The sequence below is a fragment of the Harmonia axyridis genome, chromosome 2 (genome assembly GCF_914767665.1).
Source record: "Harmonia axyridis chromosome 2, icHarAxyr1.1, whole genome shotgun sequence".
Lineage (NCBI taxonomy): Eukaryota > Metazoa > Arthropoda > Insecta > Coleoptera > Coccinellidae > Harmonia > Harmonia axyridis.
The window spans coordinates 34,313,821-34,337,937 of record NC_059502.1 but is presented as its reverse complement, the minus strand read 5'-3'; the positions used below and the strand labels follow the sequence as shown (position 1 = coordinate 34,337,937).

The following is a 24,117-nucleotide window of genomic DNA, read 5'->3' as shown; positions in this document are numbered from 1 at the left end:
ATATTGATCCTGCCAGCAAGAAAATGGGGTCCATGAATTTTGAATTCAAATCTTGAGAAAATTCATATTTCCAAAATTGAATGCATAGAATCACAAAATTCGAACTTATATTACTACGATGGCAATGAATATACATAATATTTTTCACCGCTATATATCACATTCAATAGTTGAAGAGTTACAAATTTTCAATAGTCATCTAAATGAGCATTACATCATTGCTTGATCTCTAATTCTAAAAATCTCTAAATCTATTGAGGAACTTTAGTTTATAAATGTCAGTATTAACCCATTAAAGCCCATAATTCCCCCGTGAAGATTTTCAACTGAAACTTTGTCTGATGAGTTATTTAGACTCAAAAAGTGATATTGTGTTATAAAAATAATGATCGAACATGCAGGAGAGTTACTATGAAGCGGCAACTTAAGTTGCCACTGGGATAATTCATGAAGAAATTTTCCAAAGTACAATAAAACTAGCATATCAATCGTATACATCTATTGTGATTCAACCGTATAATATTTCCTATGAAATTACATAAAATATTATTATTTTACATCATGAAAAATTTTGAAACACTCATCAGGATGAACAGGAACTTCACACTTCTTGCATACAAAAATTGTACGCCTGCCACATACTTTACAACGGCGATACTTGGATTCACCTTTTTCGATGAAATGATCTGTTCGATCTTTTCTTATTTCTTCGAGAGCTGGTGTGAACTCTAGAGATGATCGAACTCCTGCTACCATTGGAGGACTGCCGTAAGACTTCAGAATGAAAATAGCACACTGACGTCTGAAATCCAATAGAGGAATATCATGCCCAAGGCGACGATACAGTAACCAACCTTGTGTGCTGCATACATCCACAGTCCAAGAGAAATAAGGCCACCACCATTTTTTCGACCTGATTCTGTTTCGGTAGGAAGCCAAAAATTGATCAGAAAGATCTACTCCACCCATGTTACTATTGTAACGAGCAATAGGACCTGGTACTTTGACAGAAATGACCTTCTTTTCAATTCTGGAGTATCGGTTTGACTTTGACATAGGATGTACATTATCACAATTAGTAAGTACAGTAACAACATTGTTGTCATTCCAACGGACTGCTAAAATATCTCCTGAAGAACTGGTGGATGTTTCACCTCTGGGTTTATTTTTCCACGTTTTTTTATCTGGAAGTTTCATTGAAACACTACAGCGATTCTCACGCAGAGTACCAGTTCCACCAAGTCCTCTAGAACTAAGCTCTTCCAACAACCCAACCGATGTAAAAAGATTGTCAAAGTAGAGTCGAATACCCTTTGACAATTTCATGTGGTCTACAAGTCCAATTACTACGTCACCTCCTTGACCGAGTCCAGTTTCTGGAAGACGAGTTGAACTTCCACAATAGGGTTCAACATGATGGATGTATCCAGATGGATCCGCGGCAACCCATAACTTGAACCCAAATCTGATAGGTTTTCCGCGAATAAACTGTTTGCACCCATGCCTTCCGTAATAAGGAATCATACTCTCGTCGATACTAATAGTGGGCCCAGGACTGATTTGTTTGAAAGAGTTGTTGAGGTGATCAAAAATAGGTCGGACCTTGTACATTTTATCACTTCCATCATTGTTTTCATTGTTGGCAAGGTGAATAAAACTTATCAGTTCATCGAATCGGTTTCGACGGATGGCATCGGAAACTAAGTGCGAATGAACATCTGGATCTTGTTTCCAGTAGAGTCTTCTATATGGAAGAGGGTGGTAACCTGACATCAACATAATTCCGACAAATGTAATCATTTCTTCAGCAGTGGCATTCAGGTTGTGAACGAGTTTCTGCATAGCATAACGATTAGTTTCGGTTACGATATGACTCAATAAATCTTCCGAGAAGTAAGCCCTAAAAGCCTCAATAGGGCTTTTTACCGTTTCTTTCAGAAGATCTTCTGCTACCGGTCGGTATTCGCATTCAAGTTCAGGAATACTTGAAGATAACCCATTCATTTTCGGCTTCCAAGTACGTTCTGTGGGACGCTTACGTTTGGTGCTTCTTACTCTTGTCTGCGAAGAAGTCGTCGGTCTAGGTTCTTCTGAATGGTTCTCATCTTGGACGACTGGATTGCCGTGATCATCATCGATTTCTGGATTCTGCATTTCCACCTGAGAGCGTAATATACGGGCAGGAAGGTGGTCAAAATCTCCAACTACCTCTTCATCCGATAAATCAGAGTCCTTATCTGTATCTGCACCAGGAAGTTCATCAGGTGGACATATGGCTATATTGGTGGCTGATATGTCCTCATCGTTCTCGATAAGGTCAATTAATTCATGAAGAAGTAATCCAGTGCCTGATCTTCCACGAGTATACCTGTCGAAATCATTCAGTAAGAAATGTAAATATTGCAGAAACCGTTGTCACGTGTTCCCGTTGGCCACTTTAGTTGCCATCAAACTTTGCCCGTATGGCAAAAGCAAAATATTGCATGAAAATATTACTGTGAAGAAGAAATATACTGCTGAATTCATATTGAATAAAACTGGTACAAAAATACAAATGTGCATGCATTATTGAAATAGAATACTTACAATCTCTCATCGACGGCCATTATGGTGAATGAAAAAGTTCAAGAGCTCTGAATAAATCGTTATACACTAACTCACTGTTTGACAATATCTGACTGACGTTTGTGCTATTCGAGACAGGACATATCACATGACCGGAATTTACCAATGGAACTTCAATATCTATGCGCGTGCGCATAGAATGTAGTCGAATGCGCCGTGGCAACTTAAGTTGCCACGGGGCTGTAATGGGTTAAGAATTTGTTATATGTATGTTCTTTATTCAACATCAATAAAAATCCCAAAACTAGCATCAAATAACTTCAAATTTATTGTCAAAAATAATCTTCAAAACTAAACATACAAAATGAGGACCTTGGAAAGATCTACTTGCCTGTAGCTTCGCGAATGCTTAGGCTGCTTCTGGGTTTTTCTTCGAGGTTTTTGCATAAACTCGTAGTCGAAAAAATTATTAGGTACGAATTCATTAAGACAATGACAGTTATTCTCTTATGCTGACACACATCAAAGTATGATTATTTTGTTCTCATAATTGTTTCGACTATTCCGTGAAATGATCGTTCAAAACCTCTTTATCAATTTAGAATCGTCTATTGAATTTTCAAGTGAGGGCATCAATGTGGAAAAAAAATATATTTTTTAAATTCTAGGAATAAAATTTTCTCAATTTTCTAGAAAAACTCTGGATAAATTCCGCTGAAACGACGATTTTTTTCTTTAGAATTTGGTTTCTACATTAGATATATGTTCATTTAGATTCAAATAAACATAAATAACATATTCTAGAATATCAACTGTGGAAAGTTCATAAACAAGAGATGTGCAATACCAAATTTCATTCGCACCATTACCGAATTCTATCTCAAGAGAATCATCCACAGCCCACACCCAAAACTTCCAAACCAATTCTTTTGCTCTCGTTTTTTATCGATTGCACTATTTGAACGAAGTTTAGTAGTTTCAGTAGGTAGGAATATAAGATATTTAAACAATTTTTAGAGTATGATTATATTATGATCAGGCCAATAAACACATCCAGGATTATTTTTCTTGGTACATATATGAACTCTTTCGAATAGTTGCAGTTTGAATCTTATTTAATCGAAATTCATTCAAATGCCTATGAGTCTATAAGATATCGAGATATTTGATCGTTCTTGTGAATAAAGGAGTTCACGTGTTTGATTCTTGAATTATATAAAAACATCATTGAGCTATTATTTCATTAAGAGGAAAATGTTATCTGCTATCCCCTTTATCTTGTTGAATTATCTGCATTAGAATCAACCAACAATGACGCTATTTACATTGTTACTTTGGTTACCGATGATATTGAATTAATTAATCTTCAAGTAAATAGTATGCCTAGTACCCATCGGGTACAGGAATTTGCTGAAATTCATTTAAGACTCAGAAGAAACCTAATACCTATGCCTAAATAGAAAAACTCACCTATCCATTTGACAGATATAAAATGATGGTATAACCCCTCTTAAGATTGAATTCTGCCAGTGCATTAGTTACATAAACTAATTAAATGAACCTACTTTTTAATACATTTATTGACATGTATCAATATTGTTTCATAAACATAAAAGGTCCAAGAATTTTGGCGATGTGAATTGATAGGGTGATCCATATAAATAACAAAGTTCATTAAAATTCCGGAAAAAGGAATGATCTGACAACAATGTAAATACCACTATAGTATCGGCCATATCACAATATCCTTGTACACCAAAATATATGAAAATAGTATCGATATATTTCACGTTGAAAGAAGAAAGAAAAAACCATTGTGTTGGCCTTATTTTATCCGATGATTTTTTTTCTTGGGATATGATTCTTATCATATCGTCCGAATACCGAAATTCATTGTATGTGTTATTCCAGGCACAGAAGGCTCAGTTCGGTGGTCCTCACTATCTGCAGCAAATCCAAGCTGCCCAACAACAAGCCGAACCCAGAGAAAACTATCCTATACCAAGAAAAGCAACGCAACAATCATATGGCGGTCAACAACAACAAGTGAGGTACGTGCAGCAAAAACCTGTTGCTAAAGGATACAAATTGAAGGAACAGCAGGCGGTAGAGAAGGAAGAAGAGGAAGAATATGATGTGAGTTGAATCTTTTCAGCGATAATAAACACATTTGTTTACTCTTCGGAATTATCACGTTTAAATTCCCAAATATACCCATCTCATCCATATCCACCCCTGGCATAAGCATATTAAAAAAACACTGAAAACTCAATAGGTACACAAAGGTTCATTGTCCCGATTTTTTCGAGGGTGTTATATGTATAACAACTTAGATATTCCATTGGAACTAAGTGAGTATAAGTATAAAATAAACGAATTGAACATAACATAACGTTACTCTTCTGCAAAATAATATTAGGTGTTGTTAAGAGAAATCCATTATCTTCCGAAAAGATGGCTTTAGTTATCTGTATCTCACGTTGTATAAGTCCGATTAGGTTACCGTAGATATCGTTAGAAATATGAGATTTCGTACTACAGAACCTTTTCTGACAGTTTAGTGATTTGTTGACTCAGTTTGGTTTGAACGCTCTTCAAAGAGAAAATACGCTATACTTTACAATTTTTTTTTCATTAAAAATGAAAATGATACTGTAAAAGCCAATCGCCAATCACGCACAATTTTGGTTTCGTCGATTCCGTTTCGGTAATTTCGATGTCGAAGATACACCATGCAACTGTCGTAAATCTCGATGCACAAAAAATCGTTTGAAACCAACGCCCGGCCACACAATTCGATAGTGACTCACCAGAAGCTCCGGAAGCTTGGTTAGGAGGTTCTTATGCATCCACTTCATAAAGTGGATGCATAGTCCGGATCTGGCAACATGTGATATCGGTTTCTGTCCATAGCGAACAATTTTGCTGGTGAAAAATTCGCTTCAACAGAGGCTTGTGAAAATCGACTGTCTCAATGTTTTGCCACTAAGGACAAAGGCCTCTATGAGAAAGGCATCATGATGGCACATTCAAAATGGTAACCAATTATAAAACAAAACGGCGCATATTTGACCAAAATCGGACTACTATAACTATGGTTATTGAAGCCTTGTTTTTCATGCAAAAATGAACAAAATGCCATTTGAAAAAGGGAAATCTATTAATGCAAATCCACCATTCTACACATAACTTGCACCACTAACTAGCAAAACATGAAGAGCCTAATATTTTGATACACTTTTTCCATGAATTAACCATCATTGTATATGGCTTCAATTCATAAGGAACCCAAGTTCCTTATTTTTGAATCATTCCCAAGGCACAGAGTGGCTTGGAAATCGCATGACAAGTAGCTTTTTATGCTAAAGAATACAATTTGGAAGCGTTGTTCTGGCTTCAAATAATTCATAATGAATCGCGAAACCTTGCTGAACAGATATGTCAACACAATTTGGCTGTCAAAATGGAGACAACAACGATCAAAACTTCTCAAGCAGAGAAAATAAGGAAACGTACTGAAGAACAATGAATGAAGGGTAACAATGAATAATAATAATAATAATAATAAAGGCCTTTATTTATAGAAAAAAAATGTGAAAAAAATCAATACATACCAAGCTGATGTTAAATTTATATTTATGAAATGGTGAATTATGGAAATTTGAGAGTTGTACCGGGTTTTTCACTATAATTTGACCGCCCCCTTAACTTTGTTACTAAAAGAGATACAAGAAAATGTTTTTCACGAAATCGACTAGTGTTTCTAAAATGATTCCACAAAACGAAATATATAAGGAGTGGCAGCATATTGATTGCAACTTCATTTTTTCGAATGGAACACCCTGTATATTTTTCTATATTTGACTAGCTCTTTTCCCCCTGATTTCGAAAATATAATATATGTGTGGTCTATCTCTCTCATTCTGATTACGACAGAGTTTTAAATTTTAAGAACCACCAAACTAAGTACATAATTAGTTTTCAAGTGAAAGGCTGCGACAATTCAAAATGCCTTTCTATGAGTTATCTCCTTGGCAACGTTTTTCATTCAATGAATCTATTTATCGAATACGACTAAACAGAAGCGGAAAAATTTGAAATATTTGCACATTATGCCAAAAACAATAAAAATAAGAAAGCTACAAGGAGAGAATATATGGACTTGCATCCAAATCATCCAATTCCAATTTATAGTGAACAACGTATGTTATATCGTTGCCAACGAGGTAATTCAAAAAATGGCATTTTGAGTTATCGCAGCCTACCACTTGAAAACTGATTACTGAGCATGCCAGGTGGTTCTTAAAGTTTGGAACACTGTGGTACTCTGAATAAGAGAGAAAGACCAATGATATATTATATTTTCGAAATCAGGGGAAAAAGAGCTAGTCAAATATAGAAAAATATACAGGGTGTCCAATATATAGGTATATTTCGTCTTGTTAAACCATTTTAAAAAACACTAGTCGATTTCGTGAAACTTTTGTACAAATCATTTTTCTGTACCTCTTTAAGTGACAAAGTTGAAGGGGGGTCAAATTATGAAAGAGCCGGTACTTCTGAAAAAGTTGCAAAAAAAAGAAACACTTCTTTGGTCTATAATTTGCTAATGTCCAACTTATTTCAAATTAGGTTGGTTGTCAGTTGAATGCAATATATAATCAATTAGGAAGATGATAGTTAGGTTGATTATATCCCTCGATTCACATTAATTACACACGTGTTACTGATACACACAAAATTCTTTTCAAAGCCACAGCAGGTCATCAGTCGCTTTGATGAGACAAAGCCATACATCAAAGATAATAACCTGCGAGGTTCCATGTACCGCAGGTTTCAGCACGTATCAAAGATCCATTAAGGCTGCGTACTCAATATGATTAATTTCTCTAAGTGGTTGCTGCCTGGACCGACTCGATAATGATATGACGTTCACCTGCAAATTGCTGAAGCCGACGTGACCTCGATCGATTCAAGTTGCATTTCCAGCTCGGTTCGCCATTTCAGAAATTGGGAACTGATCCGTAATACGGACGTTGCAGAACGAAGAAAATCGGAGGTCAACGTGGGCTACCATGGTGCAAAACGGGAAAACCCAATTCGAAATGAAGGTTAGAATTCAGGAAGTTCAGCACTAGCTGGTCGAATTCATGCAAGCTCTTGTCAGTTTGTTAATGACAAATTGAGAGGTTCCTTTAATACTTTCTCAGATTACTGAAACTCTCTTTTTATATTTGATCGATAGATGATAAGGATATCTCACCTCTGCAAGGTTTGTGGATAGAAATACAACTAACAAGTGCCGTATATTTTCAACAAGAAGCAATGGACTAGTTTTCATTTTTTTTTGTTAAGGATTAATTTTAAAAATTTTAGTAAAATGAAACAAAAATGTGGAAGACTCATTGAAATATCTCTAGAAATGAAAAAGTTATGGCACTTTGAAGTTGCGCTTGAAAGAAGAATTTCATAGTACGTGTAAGTGGCGTGACGTCACACACTAGATGACTGGTATTCGCAGAGTGCTTACGAATTCATTGGTGTACAATTACTTGAGCCGTTCGTGTCGTGTTTTGTTCGTTACACGATGGCTGAAATAACTTACTATATACATATGTACATATAAATTACTTTTTTCTCTTTTTACTCCTCACATAAATATGTTTTGCCATTGATAGACTTCAACAACCAGTACTCAACTACAAACAGTTTATGAAACGTTTTTTGAATAAATCATCGTTATAAGTTGAACCATGATGAAGCAAACTCATAAGTAGATACTTACTTGAAAAGTTTAACTCCTTTTATTTCAGCACTGACATAGATGGATTTGAAGAAAAAAACTCCATCACTGCGAATATATCTATTTTAGGCAAATTGTCCCTTTGTTCTTTCACGAAGCCTTCTTCCATTATGGTGACATAAAAACAAAACTCGAGTCAAAACTACACTGTAGAGAGCCTTGGCGCGGCTAAGTATTCAAACGTTATTTATTGTGTAGCGATCACAGGCAAGTGCCGTGACGTCACAGACCAAAGACGTTCCGCGCTAAAATACGTATATTTAAATAATCTATTTCTCAGTCATTTATTGATGGATTTTCAAAATTTTTTCACTGATTTATCAGTTTTGCTCTATATATTAATTCTATCGTGTCAAATATAGTATTATCAACATCACTAAACTAGTCCATTGTTGAAGGGGAAATTTATGAGGTTTCCTCAATAGGCTGATGACTCAAAGTGTCTGTCTACCTTTGATCTGTGATTCTGAATTATGAGGCTATGCCTCACAGGTGCAAGGTTTATTGGATTAGTCACAATTAATATGCAGGGTGTCCCGGAAAATGTGGGAAATCTCTCGGATTCAGATAAAACATAAAAAAATAAGATGACAAGTTCCCATCATTTTTCTCCTAGCGGCCCTCCCTACGAAGATACGAGCTCCTAAATGACGTCACTGGAAATCCTATTCAGTGGAATAAATTTCAAACAACTCAATATAATTTGAAGAATATTTGATATTATGAACAGTAGTATGGACCTCTTAAAATACTGTGCTTAAATTTAAATTTGCTCTTTTATACCAGAGGTGGTCTAGGTTGTTAACGTGCCTTTCTGTACCAAAACTGCATAGTTAAGATTCTTTGTAGTTTTGTCGGATTCAATAACATAAACTAGAACTTTTTTGTTCCTCGAATAACTTTCGTATCACACTTTGTTGCCGACAAAAAATAAATTAGAAAATGAAAATTAATTCTTTTGTAATTTTGTTTTTCGAAAATGTTTCATTTTATCGACTATAAACCAGAGTACCCTTTCTCTAGCTTAATGTTCCAGCTATCATAATGTGTTTTTTTCTATTGCTTAACATACAGGGTGTTGAAAATGTAAGCATTAAAACGTACAACCCAGTCCGCCCCTAGTAAACTAAAAGAGCGAATTTGAATTTATGGGCAGTATTTTAAGAGGTAGGTTCTCACTACTGTTCATCATATCAAGATTTTTTTGAATTATATCAAGTAGTTTGAAATTTATTCCACTGAAATGGATTTCCAGTGACGTCATTTAGGAGATTCTATCTCCGTAGGGAGGGCCGCTAGGAAAGGAACTTGTCATCTTATTTTTTTATGTTTTATCCGAATCCGAGAGATTTCTCACATTTTCCCGGACACCTGTATAACTATCGAATACATCTTCCAGGTTTTTCTTCAACTTTATACCTTAAAAAAAAACATTTTGGACTGAGTCAAAGTTTCCTTCTTTATTTAATACACCGTTTATTAAATGGAATGGAAAAAATGAGTTTATGATGTTTTTTTTTAATAGTAGCTCTTATTTCCGAGGTTAAAATGGTATGTCTTATGGTTGATAACACTTTAGTGTGTAGGTATCCAAGTATGGCATATCGCGCATTATGAACATTTAAAATCGATCAATCAATCAATGTTATTTAAATTTAGTACAATAATTTTCAAGAAATACTGTCAATTAAACCAATGGTTTGTGCCTGACAGAAACAATCTTTATATCTAAACATTCTAAACAGTTTCAAAATCAACAAATATACATGAACCCATTTTAGTATTTTCATTTCACTAGCTTATACTTATATACACATATTCTCTTATTTATTATTTCCTTTTTTTATTATTTTCTCCCCATTTTATTGATTCCCCCCTACTTTTGTTCTTCGTCTTATCGACAGAGATGAATATGAATATGAAATGTCTGGATCTCTTCAGCGAGGCCGGATATTGAAAAAATGGTGAAGGAAAAAGGTGTTCTTTTTTGAATTTACAGTTAAAATATTATGTACAAGTCGAAAACTCACCTTTTATATTTAGTTCAAATGGACACAAACACAGAACTATTTCTTGTGATATCGTTGAAATTATGAATCATATATTGAATAATCACGAAATCAAAGTCAATCGTAATATGATTACTAAGTACTGTCAGATATCAAGGCTGAGGAGTCCAAATGATGAAAATTAATTGAACAGTACACCAAGCAATAAGCCCTTGATATATTGAATCTGGCGGTAGGCTAAAGCTCTAACGATATCATCTTTGATGTATTGTGGAGGATCAACACTGACAATTGATTTTCTGTCTGGAAAGTCAGAACGGGATCCGAGCTTGTGTCTAACGATACGCGAGGGATATAATAGCGTTGTTTGCATGAAAAGAGTGGAATGAAAAAAGTACTTTGAACAAAATAAATCGGATTTCTTTCGAAACATTCCAGAGAGAATTTTAAAAGCTGAAAGCTGGGTCCGGGATTGAAGATAAAGCGATCGCTCTGAAAGCGCTCCCGCTTTTATTGACCACATTCGATCTGGAGTTATTTGTTTATTTAATGGAAAAACATAAGTCATCCGGTCGGAGGAAATAATCGGTTTATTGAAAACCGACGAGTGGGTTTTTGAATATTTTACACTGTAGTGGCTTGCGGTTGATATTGAATTGAAGTGATTTCTAGTAGTGTAGATTAATGAAAAGCTACTTGACCGATTTATTCGAACGGAGAATTCGATGAAAGAAAAATATGAATATATACAGGGTTTTTTCAAATTGATCGTGAACCTTGGAGGACGTGTTAGTATGACTCATTTGCTGTCATTGGAGTCATATTTAGTAATGCTTCAGGTGTGACATTGGCTGTCAGTGGTAGTGGTCGGTACTGGGCCCAATTCTATATCTTATATTATGTTTTTGATATAAAGTCCTCAGATGAGCATGTCTCTATGCAGTCTTTTGCGGATGACACACAGTTGTACCTTTTCTATAACCCATACGAATCACGAGATGCGTCTTTGCTCATCAACGCGATCTTGCTTCCTTAGGTGTACAGGGTGTTTCAAGTTCGACATCATTCTAGTTCGAAAAAAAGAATCGAGTATACGCATAGTATATTCACAGTAAGAATAAATCACATTTTGTGACTATGGAAATTCTCTTTTTTTCGGTTTTTTCTTAACATTTTGAAAACTAAAAGGACTAACTCAATAATTTCAGGGAGGAGTAATTGAAAATGGAAATCTTGATAATATCTGAGGCAAAATGAAAAAAATAAGTTTTTTTTGAAAAAATTTTTTTCATTTCTCGTATAACCGGAAGTGCCGGAGCTTCGAAAATATTTTAGCTGAATAGGGCATCATGAACAACGTCATATTCCGAATTTTCAAATTTCAAATAGACCCCGTACTTCAGAAACGTCGAATAGGCTGTCGAAATACCCTGTATATTCAAAAAGCCATAATCTCTTTCTTAACCCGGCTGTTAATGTTAATGTTAAATGCTGTTATATGGTCTCTCGTTCTGGACTGACAGGGGATGGTGGAGATGTTGACATGGGACACAAGATTAGGGATCAGACTTTGAAGGCTGCGTTTCGAAGAGTACATATTACTATTGGTCAAAAAAATCTCACCTTGTTTTGAAACATCTCTATAGTCATAGAAGAATGAGTGATTTTCAGTTGGGGAAAAAGTTTGTGAAACCCTAGTTATCTCAGTTCTGCATTACAGCCTTATTTTGTGTCATCCTTTTTTGATTCAGACAACAAAAAATCGCCTTTAGCTGATCCAAAATTACTGCTGTAGATTTATTTTTCGTCTCCGTGAATATGATCGAGTATCAGCCAAAATAAATGAACTTGGTTGGCTCAGATGGGTAAGAAATACCATTTAAGCTCATGGTTTTTCGTGTCCTTACCACCTCTGCTCCACTCTATCTTAAGGCGGCCACTCACGAGGCTATCATGTTCGAGCGTTCGGATAATTTTACAGTCGGGCAGCTCGGGACACGGCCGCACGACTGTAAATCATAGAATGAACTTGACTGCCCGACTGGAATCTCTTGGACGCTTGGCGTTCAAAGTCTCGAAAAAACGTTTCATGATGGCGGGCTTTAAGGAGAGACTCTTGTACAGGGGAAGTTTGCATGTATTCGTCATTCTCATACTATGGATTAGCCAAGATTCCGTCTTTCCGTTTCGAGTCGAGTTTTCGCTCACAACTGTCACTGTTTATAACTCAGTTCCAGAACACGCTCAGAGACGTTTTTAAAGCGACATTTAAAAAATTATTGTTTCAATTGGGAGGGGGGAATAAGTTGAGTGAGTGATCAATAATTCTTTTATTTTTGCATATGTATTGTGTGTATCTTTTTTTTTGATATTTTCAACAAAATATAATTTTATTTTTAGTTTATCGTATTTTTCTCAAGAATTGTTTTCTTTTTTTGTTATTACAAATTTTTGTTTTCATGTTGAAGAAGTTGAGTGAAAGTAGCTATTTTAAACTTCGTTTCTTGATATGAATTTTTTTCTTCAATAAAGGCCATTCATTATTATTATTATAACCAAAACCAACAGTTTAGGAGATATTGTGATTTTTAAAAAATTTCTTGCCTTACTTACATTTTTTTCTACGTTTACCAAATTCCTTATTATCGTGGCCAGAGAGAAGTCCTGATCTAATATCGTTAGAATAGAAAAATCAGCGAGAAGATGGAGAGTACCTTAATTTCAGGCGGAAAGTATAAACTGAAGAAATAAAAAAGGGAGCACGTGCTTGTATAAGGAGTTTGATTGCTATAAAACATAGTTAATTCATTACTTTCCTTTCTTTGCTTTTTCCGCTTTCAAATCAAAATCTTCTGAAACCTGCATTCTGGCGAAAATTGAAGAAGGAGTTCGGCTAGTTTTCAAGATAATTTTCTCAAACATAAATTGCAGAATTCGAAAGTTTCAGGCAAATTTATATTATAATTTTGATATTTTTTTCTTCATACCAACTTTCAAATCATTTTTATTCAATACAGCATAGTTTTGCTTTTTTCATACATACTTATTTGTTGTAAATAAACCAAAATTCAAATCAAACACGCTCAACGTAAAAAAAATTGACGAAAATGTTGATTTTCGGTTATCAATGAATATGGCTCAATCGGCTCAATCGACAGCCAATGAGTGATACTAACATCTCATTGAAGGTTGACTTCTAATTTGGAAACACCCTCTATATAGGAATATATCAGCATCCACTTTGAAAGTTAACCACAGGGAAATGTGCTGCCAACGAAGATACGAGTAAGTAGCGATAGAACGGCGTCGCTCTTGTTAGATAATCTTCAGTATCGCATAACCCAATATCGATGAGAATAGATCCCTCCGTGATTAAATTTCAAACTAGATCCTGTAGACGCGTTGTCTTATTTTTTGAAAGCGTTGTCCATTTTTTAAATTTTTTTCCTGCTTTGTTATTTCTGACGTAATATCTGAGGGTTTTCGTCTTCCGACGTTGACAAAAAAAATTATAGAAAACCATAAACATTCAGTTTTTGTGTGTCATTGAAGAGAAAGATGATATGGTTAGCCTCCAGTAGTAGAATCAACGCATATAATGCTTCTGCTGGCTTTCAATCAAATAGCCTCTATTTTCATTAGGTTGTTGGATAATGCGAGACTGACGATTACAAACAAGAGCGTAACCAGTCTATCGCTACTCAATTTAGATGGCAGCATGTTTCTCTGTGGTTAACTTCAAACCCAAATTCTGCAAGTAATATTTTTTCAAAATTATACATAATTATAATACTAAAGCTACAAAAGCTTTGAAAGCGTAATCCAAGGCCGTAGATAGAAAAACATTTCGTGAGGGTCCGTTGATTCGAGCTCTAGAAAAATATTGCGGAGTTTGCGTCAAATAATTGTATAATAATATAATTCATATATCAGAAACATTCAATTAGTAATGATCAAATATATGACAACATACCCATCATATTGAATAATGGGTATGCACCAAGTTTTTTTTTATTTATAGGATAATATTTGACTCTGCTTGCAGTAGAACCCAATTTATTGTTAAAAAGCAAAGCAAAATGAAATGAATTAATGAAAATATACAAAAAAAATATAGTCTGATCCATATCACAAAATTATATTGGGCCTTCTAGATATTTTTGAGGGAAATAAATCGATGACTTCCTAGTTTTGAATAATTATTTATATGTCAATCGATATTAGCGACAATCCCTTCAGTCTCATTTGACCTGTTTATTTTCTGAAAAATGTTTTGAGGCGTTTAATGAAGGAAAAGGATCCATCAAAAAGTCCCATAAACAGGGCCCGAAAACACTTTGTTTTCGAGATACAAAATGTTTCTTGAATTCCTTTTTTTTGTGATTATTATGAATCATCATTACATATTTGAAAATGAGCACCAAAACTAATAATCAATTTATTCATCACAGCTTGCTAATTGGGTTTTTCTACTAATTCGAATTTTCCCTAGGATTCGAGAGAATTGTTTGAAATTTTTTTCTCGAATACGACAAGACTGCAAAAATCCAAGGAGTTTTGTATTAGATAACAGTTTCCTTCTTATATTTTTTAACCACCAGTGATTAACCACTTATCTGGGAGAAAAAGGCTGGCACTGTTCCAAAATATATTTCACCTTATAGATTTGAAATAGAAATTGACATACCATGTGATGTAAAGTTACATTGGAATAATTATGCCAAATTTCAGTTGAATATCTTATGTTTTGATTATCCTATGAGAAATTAAAATATAGGAAAATTAAACTTTATATCCTGTATCTCGAGACTTTTTATTTTTAAAATGAACCGTGGAATCTATGATTTTTATCTCCAATTCAGGAACCCATGTATATGAAATCGTCCTTCCCAATACTGGGTTGTTTTTCCGGATGTTTTTCACAATAAACTAATGGAATAAAAAAGTATATAAATAATAAGTTAGATAAGTGAATAACCGATTCCATAAAACTGATTTCAATTCATACATTCTGCTTTAGAAATGACAAATAACTCGAGAACATAGCTTAGGAAATATACCAAATGAACATATGATAAAATACCTCTGAATACGCAATAAAATAGAACATGTCCATTCAATTTGAAGAAGTGGAGAATATTTTTGGTGAAATTAGGATATGTGAAAAAATTTCGGGGAGGAGTCTGGGACCCATCTCTGATTTACAAAATTTTATTGAAATCAATGAAGTATTTCAATGAATGTTGTTGAGTGACTTTTGCATTGAATAATATTGTAGATTGGAACTTTTTGCTAGCTATTTCACGAATTTGACAGTTAACAGATGAATCCGTGACAGGGGAGATACGAGTACCAAAATTTAACAATGAAATATTACCATAAAATCTGGGTGAAACTGAGATATTTACACACCATTACAAAGTATGGCAGAATTAACGAATTTGTCACAGAATTAGAGGAAAACAATTATCTCGTTAGACTTAATCGTTCTATGGCTTGAAACTTTCGAATGATCAAGTTGTGAATATATAAACAAGCATATTTATAATGAAATAATAAAATCTAAATTAATTTGCCAACTTAACAGATTATTAAATTCTAACTTCTAGTGAGGAAATCCGGAAATGCAGATTCATTAATTTATGAAGGTATTTCTCACCCACTTTAAATAAAACGTAAGCATTTTCATCGCATAAGGATAATTACTATCATGAGATACGAAAGCCAGTGGCAACACATAAAAACCAATTGCTTTCCTAGTCGATAAATATCATATTAAAGGGGTCCGTAATAGAAGAAAACGTTTTAACACCTACGAGATTAGGAAGCTGCAGGTAGAGAACAGGCATATGAACTGGAACTGCATGAATTCAATACTTTCTCTATAATTGTAAGTACCCACATTATTGCTTTGATACGATAATCGCATAGCGAAATGGAGAAATAAAAAATAAATGGTGAGAATTCTAGTTTCACAGTTTGTGTAATATCGCATTAGAAATTAATATGGAATTCATAATGAATTATTGAACACTCATATCATCTTGTTACACTCGAAGAGATTCATTTTAATGCATTAGGTATAGGTATCAAATTTTTTCTTACCAACAACTTATGTAATGCTATAAGTAAAAAAAAGCACTTACGTGAAGTTAGGACGTTTTGAGTGCTTGTTTATTCATTAGCCAATCGCATATATAGGTAAGAATATATGTACAGGGGGATTCTCGAAGAACGAGAATCATATTTCGAAGAAAGAATCAAGAAAAACACTTGAAATGGTACTAACTTTCGTTTGTTTGAACATAATGATCAGTATTTTCATTCAGAACCAGATTGCAAGTATTCAATTTCATTGTTTTAATGTATCAGTTGTAGGTGAATTTTTCCCAGAAAATTTGTCCGAAATCTGCAAAAAATCTTCTTTTTTAAGTAGGACTTCTTTTCAATTTTAATTGCATGAAAATTTACAATTCTCTAGTTTCTATCAGAAGACGTACCAAAACTTCTTCATCAATTAAATAACCAATGTATCATACAGGATGTTCCAATATCAATGTCAGAGTCAGCCATGAAAAAAACCCAAAATTTTTTTGTAGAGTCAAAAATAGTGTTTGAGTTGAATAGTTCTTCTCTAAAATGCTTTGGGTTCTCATTTGGAAAATATGAGTTCTTAGGTTTATGTAATTGCTGATTTTGACGTTGAAATCAGAACACCCTGTATGTTCAATTGAATCTTTAATCAACGGAGATAAACCATTGGTGAGTCAATAAAACCTAGAAAAATTGAAACTTTCATGCAAAAGTTATTAACAAAGGAATGGAGACCTATTTGAGAATATTTCAAAATTCTTTTAAGATTTCAAAAAAAATTATCTGCAAAGAATATACAAATAATAGGTACTTTAAAGCAACGTAGAAATAAATGAGTAATTTGAATTTGACAGAAAAAACCTGGGGTAAAATTTGAAAAGCGAAAGTTGGTGTCATCGAACGAATCTGAGGTTTTATGCCAACAAAGCTTAACTATATAATTGCAAGTGTTTATCTGTGGTATTCCTTTGAAATATTCTGACCAACGGTCTTTGTGAATCACCCTGTATATATACCATAAACTGTATCTATATATGGGGTGGTCACCAAGTAAGTTATTGGCGCACGAATGAAAGAGAGCTTCAATTCACTACCTTACTTCATTTCTGTTTTTTTTTTATTTTCGTTTTGTATTTTTTGGATTTCAATGCCACTCTCAGCATGAAATTTTCGAAATTTCAAATTGAAATTCTTTATAATACACGTAAATTTTCAAATTGTTGGGTTTTGTGGTCACGGAAATATTGCGTAATTTTTTTTCGATATTTCTATGATTTTGATGATGTAATCAAATTTTGCAAGAGGCCATAAATTGTCATTCTAAACCCATGTGCAATTTTCATCTCGATGAAATCTACAGTTTTAAATTAATAGGAAAAATGATAATATTTTGCTTTGAACATTCATGTGGTTATTTGACATAATATACACATAAAATATTCAACTATGTAGTGGCAAAGAGGACAGGGGAAATAAAAATCACGAATACCAGTGATGAATGATACACATAAAATTTTAACCTAGTTAGATGCATTCTTACGGAATACTGGGATTTTTTCTCGATATCCTTTCTGAATATTCTATGGTACTTATATAACTTTGCATCAAGCTGGAAACTTTTATTCTTTATATCTGCGCGCATTATCGATAACATGAACTTTTGCAAGGATCTTGCAAACATTATTAAACATATATATGACTAACTACATTCTGATCCAATAAGTCATTTTGAATGATCAGGAGAACACAATTTTGAACGGAACCCCTGGTTGGATTTTGTCTTTCAAAAAATTCAACCTTAATATACCCTTAAAATTTCAAGTTACAGATTATTCCATTCGGAAGTTATAAAGTTATTGTGTTTTCGGACGGATGTGCGATCGGCACCACAGATTGGATGAAAATGAATCAGTTGAATTCTAACTGAGAATCACTGCATATTTTTCGAGATTGGACATAACATGTTGAGTTCAGTTGAAGGCGTTGTTGACCAGTCAGCTCCAGGAAAAATCTCAACCATACCTAACCGCTTCTGAATGCTTCAGATTCACATGATTCCAACCTACTAACTTAACAATTTTTTTAATGAAAGACGAAGCTGAACTTCAAAAACAATTATCTTTTCTGAACTAGTTTAAGATATTTTTCTTTGTTTCATCAGTTGGAGTGGAAAAGCCTTTAGCTGAAATTTATGTGAGCTCGAGTGCACCAACAAACACAACCCGTCGATTGATTTTCAGTAAGTTCGAACGAACGTGGCCAGCCGAACGAGGCCCAATTTAAAATCCTTCCGATAATGAGGTTATCCTACACCATTTTCCTGGATAATTATTTGGGTGAAGCGAGGCGGCCCGGGGCCTAATCAAGTTTTCCTCCCAGAGTTGCGATTATAAAAAAATTATATACAGTGTGTATATCATTTTATGATATAATTAAAGAGAATGAAAAAAGCATAGACATCGAGGATATTTTATGTGCTTGTTCAAATTCATACTCATGTTGTTTGTTCACGACATTTCCATAAAGCTCCGAACAGTTATTACAACCAGAATTTCTATAATTGATCGTTGAATTCTTCAAATTGACATTTCATGAAAATATAAAACTACGTGGTTTATTCAACCCAATTGCATTTATCACGTTTTCGGGACGATTGTTCTGAGGCAAGAAGAATACCTAAAAAAATAAATACATAGTCAAAGTGTATAGTATACGACATTATACAGAGTCAAACGAAAACAGAATGTAGATCAGAATGTGCTCTACCTGATGTGAACAAATCGTTCATATGATTGTCTCACAGTTATCTGAGGTTTTATTTATGTAGCGTCTATGTAAAACGCACCAAACATCCAAATGTTGATTCGTTAATAGCTTGAGGATTGCCTCTGCTCCTTATTCGACAATTTTGCTCATCGATGAAACCATTTGAATAGAAATGATCTTCATCACTAAACACAATTCTTCGGCCAGTTTCAAATTATACCAACCATTAAAAATGAGACATAAACGATTGTCATTTGGATTTAATTATTGCACGAGATATATTTTCGATCCTCTCGTAAAATTTTCCATTAAATGGAAGGACAAATGCCAACAAGTTGAGAACGGCGAGGTTTACCTACACATTTCGGCATTTTCTTCAACACATCTCGCTACAGCAGCGAAATTTTCCCTTCGGTATGCACAATTCTTTATCCTGTTGATGGTTTTGAATCGAGAAGAGAAAACGAATAACTGCATGAATTGCTTGCTAGGCCTATTATGTTGACCGTAAAGTGCTCTCTAAACTTCGCGGACAGATTTTTTTTTTTTTCAAAGTGAATTTCCACAATTTGAAAGCGTTGATCTGGCGTTGAACGAACCATGATGAATTGCCAAAAATTGCTGAACAGGAATATCAACGCAGTTTCATATTCTCAACTGTTAAATCACAGACAACAACCATCAAAACTTCTCATGCAGATAAAAACACACCTTTTATATTTATATTCATTTTACAAATATAGCCTATTTTTATTCAGAACCTTTTCCTCTTTATATGAAAGCTCATATTATTTTATTCGAATGTTTTTGTTTCTGTTGATTAATTTCTTGTTCTTACCAATTTTCCTTCTCTATTTGCCTCTGGAAATTTTCAATTCAAACCTATCATATGAGGTGTACTAAACAGAAATCCTTAATTTTCACATGAAAAACAAGGATTTAATTACCATAGTTGGAATGATCCATTTGTTCCATTTAGAAGGGAATATCATAATGCCTCTATCATAGTCATAGCCTTCGTTGGTGAACAATTGAGACAGTTGATTGCCACAAACCTTTGTTGAAGCGAATTTTTCAACAGCAAAATTGGAAGCTAATGATGAAACACAGTTCCCCTCCTATTGGCCAAAGCTGGCCGCTACTGGGCGATTGCTTCCGTAAGACGGTCCAATTGTTGACACTACAGTTCCGAGATAACAGTTGTGCTGTAAGGGAGCCGCTCATAGTAGAGAATTCTCTACCAATCTCACCAAACATAAAAAACAGCAAAATCTTCCTGGTCGTCAATCCTAGCTTGACCACCATTTCCGCAGGCTCACCGTGTTTCGACCACGACCGCTTTTGCTTGTGATGCACATTTCATCACCAATCACCAACCGCTTCAAAGATGGGTCGATTTTGTTGTGATTCGTAGATGGAAATTCGGTCCATGAGGTTTTTTTTTGCGTTAACTCTTATGGTACCTACCCATACATCGAGACCAGCTTTATGAAAATGGTTATAAACCATTTTTTTTTGCAATTGCTAGGGCGATCGAAACCGTGCTTACATGAAGGTCGGACTTGACAATGTTGATGATTTATAGAAATTTTTTGACGATTGGCTTTCCAGTGTGTGGTGTATCTTTGACATCGAAATTATCGGGAGAGAATCAATGAAACCGAAGTTGCGCGCTTTTGGATGGTACAGTATCAGGACCATAAACACTATTTACATTCTCAGCCATCCAGCGTTTTGCATTTATCGAAGAAAAACTGTAAAAAATGTCGTATTTTCTTTTTTATAGTGTCCATATTTGACGCTCGCTCGAATAAAACTGAGTCAACTAATCACAAAACTGTCAGAAAAGTTTTTATTGTACGAAATCTCATTTTTTAACGGCATCTGGTGGAACCCGATCGGACTCATACAACGAGAAATACAGATAAGTAAATCTATATATTGGAAAAATATTGGATTTCTTTTTACTACACTTAATAAATGACAAAGATATAGAGAGGAAGCCCCCGTCTAAAATCCTGAGGGTGTCCATAAAATTTTGCGTTACGACACTGAACAGTCCATTTTCTCAAATTGAATTCAATAGATCTACAGGGTGGCCACTTTTTCAATGGGATTGTATTGGTAACTTTTAAACCATAAGAGTTAGAAGGTCGGTCAAATGGAGAAAAAGTTGCATGCATAGAAGCATTATCAAGCAGTTCAAACAAATCGAGATTATCAGGGACGGTTTTCGAGATATCATAAGAAAATTAAATGATGTCATTTTGATTTTCCTTTTTTTCCCACTTCATTTCAAATATCATCAAAAAATGTTACAGGAATTTTTCATTTGACAGGTAACTATCCTCAATTTGTCGTAATCAGATTTCGTATCCAACGTTTCGTACTCTCTGGGCCACCCTCAACCTCATTTTTTTCAATACGGACCTGCATATTTTATGACATTTTTCGAAATAACTTTTAACGCTGAATTCAAGGATATATCATACAATGGCTTTCAAAGTAGATTTTCAGGTGATTTTGACCCTTATCCAATTTTCCTTGGGTCGGATCTGTATTACCTTCATTTAGTTCAATTAACAACATGCAATATGCAATAAATTTCGATAAGAAAATCAACTTACCCATCTTGAACTGAATGAAACATATTAGTATCAAAATAAGAAACCAGTATACTGGTTTCTTGGTTCTTCTTTTATAATAATCATTTAAATATTTCAATTCATAATAATTAAACGAAAGTATCATTTAGTGAAAGAAAAATCAAATGATTATTCGAAAGTAAATGAAAAGTAATGAAGTTAGTGTTCGAAATGTCCACCATTTTGTAAAATGCACTTTACGGTTCTGGAACCCATACTTCTTATACATTTGCTTGTTTGGTCTCCTTGAATACCTTCCAAAACATTCTCAATTTTCTCGCGAGGTATCACTATTGTTGTATTTGTCATTTGTTCCATTGGAACAAATTACAGAATCGAACTTTATTTTGAGATCATTACGATATAATTTTTGCAAGGCTTGGTATTCAAATTTAAAATCATTGTATTCGCGTCTCTTGACTATTTTATTAACAGCAGTTTTTGAAAAATTCCATTCACTGGCCCCAGTTCTCGATTTCTTTTCTGGGTTCGATTGAATTTGGGTCAGAACATTGATATCGTTAATAGACTTGTTTTTTTTTTACATACACACCATTAAATTTGAATGAGGGTCAAAATCACCTGAAAATCAACTTTGAATGACATTGTATAATATATCGTTGAATTCAGCGTTAAAAGTTATTTCGAAAAATGTCATAAAATATGCAGGTCCGTTTTGAAAAAAATGAGGTTGAGGTTGGCCCGGAGGGTACGAAACGTTGGATACGAAATCTGATTACGTCAAATTGAGGATAATTTACTGTCGAATAAAAAATTCCTGTAACATTTTTTGGTAATATTTGAAATAAAGTGGGAAAAAAAGAAAAATCAAAATGACATAATTTAATTTTCTTATGATATCTCGAAAACCGGCTCTGATAATCTCGATTTGTTTGAACTGCTTGATAATGCTTCTATGCATGCAACTTTTTTTCCATTTGACCGACCTTCTAACTCTTATGGTTTAAAAGTTACCAATACAATCCCATTGAAAAAGTGGCCACCCTGTATGTCAAAAAATACAAAACCAGTAGAGATTTCCAAATAGGCATTGAAATGACGACCGAAACTCACGAGCGAATTATGCCTCAGGAGGGAAAAACATTTCACCATAGACTTACCATTCTAATATGCCTATTCGTTACACCGTACGAAATATACGACATCCAGGCAGCTCCCTAATCCCTAGCCCGACTTATGCATGCATGAAAATGAGTGACAAATATTTGTTTTCAGCCGAATCCTTCGTATCAGTTCGGATTCGACGTCAAGGACGACCTCAACACGAACTACCAGAACCGTAAGGAACAAAAGGAGGGAAACAAAATTACTGGAAGTTATTCCGTGGTGGATTCGGACGGTTTTATACGTACTGTAACTTATACGGCGGATCCCAAGGAGGGATTCAAAGCTGAGGTGAGTCTATTTATTCAGGACCGCATTGATCATCTCATTTGAATGATGATGCAACTTTATTCCCGCCTCTACTTCGGCGGGCCTACGGGATGGAATAAGAATTCAAATAATTGCGTTCCGGGAAAAGCCAATTAATAGGACATTTGTTCGAGTGAAAGGGTGGAATTAGATTCGGGAATTGCGGACGAATTGATTGAATTCGTTCATGCTGATTGCTCATAATTATTCGACGGATATGATATAGACGGATTTTGTGTGTGGAAATATTGACAGTTAGGGTTTGAAAGCTGGGCTATTAGGCAGATGGGGTTTCATAATTTTTTATAACATTTTCTTTTATTGCAAATGTTTAATTTTTCAATCAACTTTTTTGATATTATACAGGGTGTTATGTAATAAGTGTCCAATATTTTATAGGAAGATATCTCAGTTATTTATGAGGTGAAAAGTTCATATAAGCATGGGTCCGCAAGACCTCGAAAATTGAAAATTTTTCCATTGTCATATATCGACGCAAAAATTCAGGTCTGCACTTAACATCTTCGAACACTGCTAAGAATAATTAACACGTTGTTGCTTTTGATCCTTTGTGAGCTCGTGCGGCACCCATTTTGCACATAGCTTTCTCATGTACAAATATTCGTGAATGATATGATGTACACGTTGAATTGATATCTTCACAATGTCTGCTATCTTTATCAACTTTTCGGTCATTCAAAATTATTTTGTGAACTTTTTGATTTTTTCGTCGGTGACAGCCTCTTTTGGGCGTCCACTGCATTCGCCGTCTTCGGTGCTCATTTCACCACGTTCAAACTCA

The 24,117-nt window shown here is 34.4% G+C and overlaps 2 protein-coding genes across 2 annotated transcripts in view; one reads left to right on the top strand and one right to left on the bottom strand.

Moving 5' to 3' along the window:
- Positions 1 to 24,117, top strand: part of LOC123672251 (UPF0746 protein DDB_G0281095) — a 54,396-nt gene that overhangs the window by 3,579 nt on the left and 26,700 nt on the right. The window contains exons 2-3 of the mRNA XM_045606279.1: positions 4,477 to 4,701; positions 23,118 to 23,297. Of these exons, the coding sequence (XP_045462235.1) occupies positions 4,477 to 4,701; positions 23,118 to 23,297 (405 nt within the window). The remainder of the gene's footprint in view (positions 1 to 4,476; positions 4,702 to 23,117; positions 23,298 to 24,117) is intronic.
- On the bottom strand, positions 283 to 2,816 carry LOC123672250 (piggyBac transposable element-derived protein 3-like). Its single transcript, XM_045606277.1, has 2 exons — positions 2,587 to 2,816; positions 283 to 2,368 (listed from the first exon to the last, which is right to left on the bottom strand). Exons 1-2 carry the CDS (start codon positions 2,604 to 2,606, stop codon positions 550 to 552), a joined length of 1,839 nt encoding a protein of 612 aa, XP_045462233.1. The 5' UTR covers positions 2,607 to 2,816; the 3' UTR covers positions 283 to 549.